The sequence below is a fragment of the Cebus imitator genome, unplaced genomic scaffold (assembly GCF_001604975.1).
Source record: "Cebus imitator isolate Cc_AM_T3 unplaced genomic scaffold, Cebus_imitator-1.0 Scaffold26, whole genome shotgun sequence".
In the NCBI taxonomy this organism is placed as follows: domain Eukaryota; kingdom Metazoa; phylum Chordata; class Mammalia; order Primates; family Cebidae; genus Cebus; species Cebus imitator.
In genome coordinates this window covers 273079-284800 of record NW_016107341.1, presented here as the reverse complement: position 1 = coordinate 284800, position 11722 = coordinate 273079, and the positions used below count along the sequence as shown (strand labels likewise).

The 11722-nt window shown below is 36.5% G+C and overlaps 1 protein-coding gene across 2 annotated transcripts in view; it reads right to left on the bottom strand.

Moving 5' to 3' along the window:
- The window catches only part of ELAPOR2 (endosome-lysosome associated apoptosis and autophagy regulator family member 2), a 182591-nt gene that overhangs the window by 90605 nt on the left and 80264 nt on the right, over nucleotides 1-11722 (bottom strand). The window contains exon 2 of one of the 2 annotated variants that reach the window (XM_017523082.2): nucleotides 10539-10659. The exons of the other annotated variant lie outside the window; for it this stretch is intronic. Within the exon in view, the coding sequence (XP_017378571.1) occupies nucleotides 10539-10659 (121 nt within the window). The remainder of the gene's footprint in view (nucleotides 1-10538; nucleotides 10660-11722) is intronic. 2 annotated transcript variants of the gene reach the window in all.

The window sequence follows — 11722 nt, the reverse complement described above, 5'->3', positions numbered from 1 at the left end:
ACAAAGATCAAAAGAGACAAAGAAGGGCATTACATAATGGTAAAAGAATCAGTGCAACAAGAAGAGCTAATTGTCCTAAATATGTATGCACCCAATGCAGGAGCACCCAGATACATAAAAAAAGTTCTTAAAAACCTACAAAAAGACTTACACTCCCGCACAATAATAGTAAGAGACTTTAACACTCCACTAACAATATTGGACAGATCAATGAGACAGAAAGTCAATAAGGATATCCAGGACTTGAACGCAGATTTGGACCAAGTGGACCTAATAGACATTTACAGGACACTCCACCCCAAATCCACAGATTACACATTCTTCTCAGTACTACATCACACTTACTCTAAAAATGACCACATAATTGGAAGTAAATCACTCCTCAGCAAATGAAAAAGAACAGAAATCATAACAAGCAGTCTCTCAGACCACGGCACTATCAAATTAGAACTCAGGATTAAGAAAAGCACTCAAAACTGCACAATCACATGGAAACTGAACAACCTGCACCTGAATGATATGTGGATAAACAATGAAATGAAGGCAGAAATAAAAATGTTCTTCAAAATCAATGAGAATGAGGACACAATGTACCAGAATGGGACACATTTAAAGAAGTGTCTAGAAGCAAATTTATAGAAATAAATGCCCACATGAGAAACAAGGGAAGATCTAAAATCAACACCCTATCATAAAAATTGAAAGAGCTACAGTAATAAGATGAAAAAAACTCAAAAGCAAGCAGAAGACAGGAAATAAATAAGATCAGAGCAGAACTGAAGGAGATAGAGACAAAAAAAAACTTTCAAAAAATCAATAAATCCAGGAGCTGGTTTTTTGAAAAGATCAACAAAATAGACTGCTAGCTAGATAAAGAAAAAAAGAAAAGAGAGAAGAATTGAATAGATGCAATAAAAAATTATAAAGGGGAGATCACCACGGATTCCTCAGAAATACAAACTACCATCAGAGATTACTACAAACAGCTCTATGCACATAAACCAGTAAATCTGGAAGAAATAGATAAATTCCTGGACACTTACACACTCTCAAGACTAGGCCAGGGAGAAGTTGAAACACTGAATAGACCAATAATAAGGTCTGAAGTCGAGGCAGCAATTAATAGCCTACCAACCAAAAAAAGTCCAAGTTCAGACGGGTTCACAGCCAAATTCTACGAGACATACAAAGAGGAGCTGGTTCCAATCATTCTGAAACTATTCCAAACAATACAAAAACAGGGAATCCTCCATAACTCTTTCTATGAGACCAAGACCAATATCATCCCCATACCAAAACCCAGCAGAGACACAACTAAAACAGAAAACTACAGGCCAATATCCATGATGAACATTGATGCAAAAATATTCAGCAAAATACAGGCAAACTGAATCCAACAGCACATCAAAGAGCTTATCCACCATGATCAAGTAGACTTCATCCCAGGGATGCAAGGCTGGTTCAACATATACAAATCTATAAATGTAATCAACCACATAAACAGAACCAAAGACAAAAACCAAATGATTATCTCAATAGATGCAGAGAAGGCCTTCAACAAAACTCAACAGCCCTTAAACTAAAAACTCTCAATAAACCAGGTATTGATGGAATGTATCTCAAAATAATAAAAGCTATTTATGACAAACCCACAGCCAATATCATACTAAATGGGCAAAAACTAAAAGCATTCCCTTTAAAAACTGGCATTAGACAAGGATGCCCTCTCTCACCACTCCTATTCAATATAGTATTGGAAGTTCTAGCCAGAGCAATTAGGCAAGAAAAAGAAATAAAGGGCATTCAATTAGGAAAAGAAGAAGTCAAATTGTCCCTATTTGCAGATGACATGATTGTATATTTAGAAGACCCCATCATCTCAGCCCAATACCTCCTTAAGCTGATAAGCAACTTCAGCAAAGTCTCAGGATAAAAAATCAATGTGCAGAAATCACAAGCATTCCTATACACCAACAACAGAGAGCCAAATCATGAGAAAACTCCCATTTACAATTGCTATAAAGAGAATAAAACACCTAGGAATACAACTAACAAAGGATGTAAAAGATCTCTTTAAGGAGAACTACAAAACACTGCTCAAATAAATAAGAGAGTACACAAACAGACGGAAAAACATTCCATGCTCATGGTTAGGAAGACTCAATATCGTGAAAATGGCCATACTGCCCAAAGTAATTTATAGATTCAATGCTATTCCCATCAAGCTACCAATGACCTTCTTCACAGACCTGGAAAACAACACTTTAAACTTCATGTGAAACCAAAAGAGAGCCTGCATAGCCAAGACAATCCTACGCAAAAAGAACAAAGCTGGAGGCATCAGGCTACCTGACTTCAAACTATACTACAAGGCTACAGTAATCAAAACAGCATGGTACTGGTACCAAAACAGAGACATTGACCAATGGAACAGAACAGAGGCCTCGGAAACAATGTCACACATCTACAACCATCTGCTCTTTGAAAAACCTCACAAAAACAAGCAATGGGGAAAGGATCCCTGTTTAATAAAAGGTGTTGGGAAAACTAACTAGCCATATGCAGAAAACAGAAACTGGACCCCTTCCTTACACCTTATACAAAATTAACTCCAGATAGATTAAGGATTTAAACATAAGAATTAACACCATAAAAACCCTAGCAGAAAACCTAGGCAGCACCATACAGGACACAGGCACAGGCAAGAACTTCATGACTGAAACACCAAAAGCAATGACAACAGAAGCCAAAATAGACAAATGGGATCTAATTAAACTTGAGAGCTTCTGCACAGCAAAAGAAACATCATTAGATAAAGCGGCAACCAACAGAATGGGAAAAAATTTTTGCAATCTAACCATCTGACAAAGGGTTAGTATCCAGAATCTACAAAGAACTAAACCAAATTTAAAAGAAAAAAACAAACCCACTCAAAAGTGGGCAAAGGATATGAACAGATACTTTTCAAAAGAAGACATGTATGCAGCCAACAAACATATGAAAAAATGCTCATCCTCTTTGGTCATTAGAGAAATGCAAATCAAAACCACATTGAGATATAATCTCACACTGGTTAGGATGGTGATCATTAAAAAAAATCTGGAGACAACAGGTGCTGGAGAGGATGTGGAAAAATAGGAACATTTTTACACTGTTGGTGGGAGTGTCAACCATTATGGAAGACAGTGTGGTGATTCCTCAAGGATCTAGATATAGAAATTCCATTTGAACTAGCTATCCCATTACTGGGTATATACCCAAAGGATTATAAATCATTCTATTATAAAAACACATGGGCACGTATGTTCATTGTAGTGCTGTTTCATTAGCAAAGACCTGGAACCAACCCAAATGCCTATCAATGATAGACTGGACAAAGAAAATGTGGCATATATACACCATGGAATACTATGCAGCCATAAAAAATGAGGAGTTTGTGTCCTTTGTAGAGACATGGATGAATCTAGAAACGATCATTCTCAGCAAACTGACACAAGAACAGAAAACCAAACACCGAATGTTTTCTCTCATAGGCGGGTGACGAACAATGAGAACACTTGGACACAGGGAGGAGAACAACAGTCACTGGGCTAGGTATGGGGGTAAAGGGGAGGGGAGGGAAAGTGGGAGAGTGGGGAAGGATAACACCAGGAGAAATGCCTGATGTTGGTGACAGGGGGACAGATGGATGAAGACAGCAAACCACCATGGCATGTATGTACCTATGCAACAATCCTGCAGGTGAGGATGTGCACATGTACGCCAGAGCCCAAATACAACTAAAAAAAATAAAACGTAGACCCAAGTTCTAGACTTCCTGCTTTCAAATCTCCGTTCCCCCTTTGATCAACTAAATGTGTGACTCTGAGTTATTTTTTTAGTTTATTAATCTGCTTTTTAAAACGTGAGAGGAAAGGCGAGGTAATAAAAATATCTATTTTACAAGGTTCTTGTAATGACTAAATGAATATGAATGAATGCATGTAAAGCATTTACAGTTACACCTGGCATATAGCAAAAGTAAAGATTGACTATTATTTTTTATTATTATTTCAACTATTATTATTACTGTTACTATATTATGGTATAATTATGATTCCAGGACTGTAGATCATATTTATCACCTCATTTAACCCTCTCAACCACCTGTGAATAGTTGTCTCCAGGTCAAAGTCCAGAGTCCTTGGTAGGACAGACAGAGCCGGCCGATTAAGTTGCCAGAATCTCTGGCCCTTCCTACATTCTCCCTGAGTGCCAGCCATCCAGATCTCATAGAGCACCCAGGAAAACCAGATGCTACTCCACTTGGCACCTTCATCCTGTTTCTACACCTGTAATGTCACTTGCATCAGGTTAAAAAACTTTTTCCTTAAGAATTCCCCTCAGAAACCTCAGAGAATTAACGTACATGGCTCAGGAAGTGTGATGCTTCCAGCTTTGTTCTTTTTGCTCAAAACTGCTTTGGCTATTCAGAATCTTTCGTGGTTCCATATGAATTTAAGATTTTTTTTCTATTTCTAGAGATTCTTGAGATTTTAGTAGAGATTGCATTAAATCTGTAGATGACTTTGGGTAATAATACTAAGTATTCTTTCCATTTATTTGTGTCTGCTTTCTTTCATCAGCATTTATCATTTTCAATGCACAAGTCTGTCACCTCCTTGTTTAAGTTTATTCCTAAGTATTTCATTATTTTTAACGCTATTGTACATAGGGTTGTTTTCTTAATTTCTCTGTGGATAGTTCATTATTAGTGTATAGAAATGCAACTGTTTAAAGTTGATTTTGTATCTTACAACTTTGGTGAATGTACTTACTAGTTCTAACTGATTTTTGTGTATGTGTGCAGAGTCTCTAGGGTTTTCTATACAGAATATCATGTCATCTGCTAACAGAGATAATGTTGCTCCTTTCTTTCTGATTTATATACCTTTTATTTCTTTTTCTTTCCTCATTGCTTTGGCTAGGACCTTCAGTATTATGTTGAATAGAAGTGGTGAAGGTGAACAAGCATCCTTGCCTTATGCCAGATCTTAGAAAAAAAGTTTTCAGTTTTTCACAACTGAATATAGTATTAGCTATGTGCTTGTCCTATATGGCATTTATTGTGTTGAGGCAATTTCCTTCTATACCTAATGTTGAGAGTTTGTATCATAAAGTATTGAATTTTGTCAAATTTTCTTTTTGCATCTATTGAGATAATCTTGTGGCTTTTGTCTTTCATCCTAATAATGTGGTATATCAATCACATTGATTAAGCTGCATATGTTAACTCATTCTTCGATCCCAGTGATAAATCCCACTTGGTCATGACATATTATTCTTTTAATGTGCTATTAAATTCAGTTTGCTATATTTTGCTCTAATCTTTATTATTTCCTTCCTTTGGCCAGCTTTTAGCTTAGCAGTTTATTCTTTTGCTAGTTCATTGACTTGTAATGTTTGGCCGTTTGAATATTTTTTTAATGTAGGTACTTATTTCTAAACTGCTTTTGCTGCATCAAATAAGTTGTAGTATTTTTTGTTTCCATTTTCATTTGTCTCAACATATTTTCTAATTTCCCTATGATTTCTTCTTTGACTCAATGGTTGTTTAAGCATGTGGTTTAGTTTCCATGTATTTACCAATTTTCCCATTTTCCTTTTGTTATTGATTTCTGGTTTCACTCCACTGTAGTCAGAAAAAAATATTTGGAATGATTTCAATCTTCTTAAATTTGTTAAGAACCATTTTGTGATCTAGTATATGATTATATGATATATCCTAGAGAATGTTTCATGTGTTTGAGAGGAATGTATATTCTTCTAGTGTTGGATGGAATGTTCTGTGCATACCTGTTAGGTCCATTTGGTCTATAAGGCTGTTTCAGTCTGCCGATTTTATTTTTTTTTTTTTTTTTGAGGTAGAGTTTCGCTCTGTTGCCCAGGCTGGAGTGCAATGGCACAGTCTTGGCTCACTGCAACCTCTGCCTTCTGGGTTCAAGTGATTATCCTGCCTCAGCCTCCTAAGTAGCTGGGACTACAGGTACGTGCCACCATACTCGACTAATGTTTTTGTATTTTTGTGGAGACAGGGTTTCATTATGTTGGCCTGGTTGGTCTCGAACTACCGGCCTCATGATCTGCCTGCCTTGGCCTCCCAAAGTGCTGGAATTATAGGCATGAGCCACCACGCCTGGCCTGCTCTTTCTTTACTGATTTTTCTGTCTATAAAATCTGTTCATTATTATAAGTTAATTCTCCTATTATTGTATGACTGCCTATTTCTCCCTTCAGAACTGTCAATGTCTGCTTTATATATTTAGGTGCTCTGATGTTGAGTGCATATATATGAATAATTATTCTTCATGTTGAGTTGACCCTTTTATCAAGTAATTAAGCTTCCTTGTCTCTTGTCACAGTTTTTGACTTTAAAGTCTGTTTTGTCCAGATAGCATAAGTCTGCTTATTTCTTACGGTCCATTAAATATGGGTTAGAACAATATATTTGAGCAAAACATAAAAGGAAGTATTCAATTTTTTAACTTGTCTGCATATAGAACTTATTTACTCAAAACAACTAAATATTAGAAGTTTATAATCAATTATTCAAGATTAGCCTATAAACATTTGCATAAATATATAAAAGTCATGTTTGAAGCCACATTAATTCACTATACCCTGTATGAGAAATGCAAAAATAAACTATACACACACATACACATATATGCAACAGATATTATAAATACATGTGTACACATCTATATGCATTTACATGCATATATTACTTCATATGAATTATTTACATATTCTAAATACTAAAACACAAGATTAAACAAATTCCATAAGACTATGACTGATTTGATGCCTACCTACCAAATGAAATTAAAGACATCTTAGTCATTGTCATTTAGAAAATGGTGTGTTACATAGCTGAAGAACAAATTAATGGAAATAGGAAAATAGGAAAGAATAAGAAAAGAGCATGGTATATTAAGTTGTACCTGAAGTCATGGACTCAGATGCATTTTAAAGAATAAGCAATTAAAGAGATATAGTCTCCCAAATAAATGTGAGAAGATAAAAGGAAGAGATGTATTATGTTTATTTCCCTTGAGAGTTGTAGGCTTGTCTGAAAAATATGTAAAGGAACCTCTCTCCCTACTTCTACCCCAATCAGTCCTTTATTTTTAAGGTCTGGTTTGAAACAAAAGTGCTTTGTTTCAAATGAGAGAGAAAGAGAGAACATAGCCCAGGCAACTGCTTCATCTTCTTTGCTGATCTGAGAAAAACAAGTGAAACTGAGAGGTTCAAGGAAAGATTTTAGAAGCCATTGTGCTTCAAGGATAAATGAGGAGAACGATCCAACAGCGGAAAAGAGATGGATTGGAATAAGGGTTATATCCCTTTGGTCTGAGATTAAAGTAAAGAGTGATGTGGTTCAGGAATGGCATGTTACTTGCAAGACCTTGAATGACGGATGATGCCCACAGATGCTTAACTCTTGGCTCCAGGGCCTTAGGAGAAGTGCCAGTGTTCCCTGTGGCTGAGCCTCGAGCTAGCAAAGAGGAGGAGAGACATGAGGTCATCTCAGTGTCCTGCTCAGAGAAGCACAAAGCAACTGATGAGTTCTCCACAGCAGAAAGAACAAAAGAACAATGGGGATCAGTGTCGATTAATAACCAGAATCCTCTTCAGGCTATTTCCTGAGCCTTGTAAGCTTCAGAGTCACATATACCCCAGGATTCTGGAACAACAAAAACTGTTATCTGACTTATCATTAACTTCTCTCAGAGGAGCCCTGCAGCCAGATCTTATGTGATCTTTAAAAAACAAATATATACTATAGCTTGCCAATCAATTCTCTGAAAAAATTTACAACTGCTTCAAAAATATTCCTATAATCTCTTTCCTCAGGAAAGTCCTCCCCAACTGCTTCTTTCTGAGAAAGAAGAACAGAGATATCCAATTACATTTTAAAGAATTTTTGGCAATCCCCACAAAGGCCAAATTCTGGGTTTCATTTTATTTTGAGACATTTAAGATCTGTGTAAATCATGTCCCACACAGCCACTCTCCTAAATATTCTTCGCTTACTTGAAGTTGCCACATTCCACTACTTAATTTTCTTTTTCTGTATGAGCCAATTGGTGGGTCCACCACCAAACTTTCTGTCCACCTTATGGAGAACTGGAAGCTTCTCTAGGCTGCCATCTTTGATTGGCAGGTTAACTCAGTGGGTAAGACACAGGCTTTAGTATCAGACATGTCTATCTCTGCATCCTAGACCTGCCACATCTGGGCTATATAACATAAGGTAAACTACTTCACTACTTTAAGTCTGAGTTTTCTTTTTAATAAAATAGAAACACTGATCCTAGTTATCTTAGATGGCTGTTGTGAGGATACAATGGATTAATGACATAAAGCTCTAAGTACAATGTTTGGCACATAATCAGTACTTCGGAAATGGTAGTTATTATTCGCAATAGAAAATCTAAGCTCCTGAAGAATTGTCCAGTTACTGTGACACTGCCTTTAGCAGCCAGACACTAATGACTAGTAAGGTGGTAAGTGACATAGTTAACGTTATGGATTAATTGCACTAAGTTACTTAAGCCTATTAACTTCCTCGTGAGTTTTAAAATAATTCATTGTTAACACAAGAAAATGTTCACAGATCTAAGGCCAGACTGACAACTCCAGAGAAAATGTAAGTATACTGTACAGGAATACTTGGAAATTCAGATTTCAGACAAAATACAAAGGTAAAAAACATTCCAGCCAAAAGTATTATCATTTTTTAAATATTATCACAAAAGTATTATCATATTGAAAGCAAGGATCATTTTTAAGGTAAATAATAACTAACAGTGACCTGATTAGTGGTCAAAATTTTTAGAAAGGTGCTTGCTAGCGTGTCAGATTCAAAATGTTATCTGTGGAAGATTATAGTATATAATGAGCAAAAAATGTCTCTGGCAACATTTAACTAAAACTAATTCCTATGCAGTCATCAATTCTGTAATAGATTTTTGACCCCTGGCTAACAAATGTAGTCAGTACTATGCTGATAAATATTTAAAATCCAGCTCCCAAGGGAAGGGAGGCCCTTGATTTGCAGTGTTCACTGGTTTTCATGGGTACAATACTCCACTACGGCCCATTTCAAACTAACGATCAGTTCTCAAAACCCAGTGCTAGCCAAGACCACCATACCACCTAGCCATGAAGCTGGCATTCAAAATGGTTAGGTGGTCCACCTGAATAGGGTTGTTTACACGGAAACCAAGGAATTAGCCCACAAAGGAAAAGTAAATATAGATAAATGATATACAGATTTTTCTAGGCAAGTGACTGAAGCAAATTTACAATGGAATAATTACACAGGTATGATTCAGGCTCTGTTTCCCTTTCAACCACATTCCTCTGTCACTGAGCGCTCATCTGCCCTTCGCTGGAGTGGTTTCAAACACCTCAATCTTGCATCAACTTCTTCTATACAGACCCTCTTGTCTCCAGACTGTTTTCACCTGCCCACTTGAGGGGCTCTCAGGTTCTCCCTGAATTCACTCATTAATATTATTCACCAAGAAAAAATGGTACTTTTCCCAAACTTTCCTCATAAGATTATTGTAGTTTCACTTTTATCAGTAAATCCGCAATTACACTAGAATTCCTCCAGCTAGTGACAGAGGCATGCTCTCTATGAAAAGGAAGAAATTAGTCATCCACTTAACAATTTGCTTACTGATCTTTCATTTGAGAACAGAAAAACTAAGCTTTTAGGAATACCACGTGGAAGACTGCAGGAAAACCCAAATACATTCCCTCTCTTTCATTTCCAACTCCAATCTCCAGGCTAACTCCTCGACTATTTTCCTGCAGGAACCTCAAACTCACTAAATTAAAAAATTTTTTAAAGTTTATAAATAAAAATAAATTTACATTTATTTCATATTTCTCCGTTAATTTATAATGTTGTACTTCAAACCTGTTTAACTTCCAAAAGACAAGCTATTGAATGTGATATCCAGCAATTCTATAATCTCTCTGTAGTTTATACTAAAAAAAAAAAAAATGAATTATTTCTAAAGCTAAAAAAACAATTCCAACCCAAGATGGAAGAGTTCTGTGGATGGATGGTGTTAATGATAGCAACAATATGAATATACTTAATGCCACTGAACTAAACATTTAAAAATGGTGAAGATGGTAAATTTTAAGTTACATGTATTTCAACAGAATTTTTTAATTTTATAAAAACATTTTTAAAATAAGAACAAATCCATTAAAAAGAAACCTTTCTACTCTGCCCTCCCATGGTTTCAAATGAGAGAATAGATTTTTTAAATAAATAAATTTGCCTTTGCCTCATTACAGACTTGAGATATAAGAGCATCTAGTGATGAGAAAGGCTGCATCTATTCTGCTTGATATCAATGCCATATGCTCATTTTTGGAAGGTCTCCTACATTCATTATAATTAACACCTAGGGCTAATATCAAGAGGTAATTGTTTATTCAGGAAAACAAATGGTCAAGAAGACAAAACATACTGCATTCTTTGCCTCTCACTGGGTCAGGCAGGCCAGAGCAGTCCACTGCAGAATTTGGAATGGCAACTCTCCACCTGGAGCCACTGCTATCACATTCCGTATATTCAAAGTGATAATCTTTCTGTAAACAATCACAAAAACAAGCCTTTGTTAGAGCCAATTCTAATGGGACAACTGTGCTTTCTCTATCACCCCAAGCCCCTATTTCCAAGCTATACCCTCTCCTTGATTCTCATCCCTCCCCCATCCCACCCACACCAAGCAGCTTATTGATCAAAGAGATATGATGCTAGACACAGAGTAGGTGCTAGAGAGATGATGCAGGACAGGACAGTCAACGCTCTCAGGTTGCGACCATTATCCTTTCATCTCATCCATCCAAAAAAGCTACAGCACACTTCCTTATCTCCTGCAAGCTTTATAAGCTCTAAACAACTGATAGATGTGAGTAGGAGAAAGAGCAAAATAACACTAGGAATTTAACTGTTGTCACTGTCCCATGTGTTTCAAAGAAAGAAACAAGAAAACCATTTCCACTGACCTAATTCGTACTCTGTTTAAAATTTAACAGAAGGTGTAAAAATTAATCATCAAACGCTAATAAAAGACTGTAAGTTTTTAAAGCAGCTCTCCCAGGCTTAATATACATGTACCCCACAGCAGGCTGCCATCAATCACAGACTATTAAAATTGATCATTAATTACAACTGCCAAATTAAAACCAACCCCCAACCCAATTGTCTCCAGCCTTTGGTTGTTTTGAAATTCTCACAGTGACCTCCCTTGGTCAGAGCACATTACACGTAAGTGATATTTAAACTGAGAGGAACCCAAACAAAATATTATTTGAGCATTTTAAGAATGTAAGAAATTGCGAATCTACCCCAAATTGTTTTCAGTTCAGTACCTTACTCATTCAGTTCAATATCCTGGATGTGGCTATTCTGCCACATCCACAGTTTTGCCTCCCTCACTGTGTCAGTGACAAGTGAGTATAGAAACATCAAGCCGCATCACCATGGCAAAATCAGGAGTGGGAAGGCCATTACCCTTGACCTTCTCTGCGCAGCACGCTTTGCCAACAATTACTCTCCTAATTTTAACATCTTGTGCAATCTAGAAAAGCTGAGATTTCCCAAATCATCATGTCTGGGTTCCCTTTTGTTTAAGAGTTCTTCATTCAA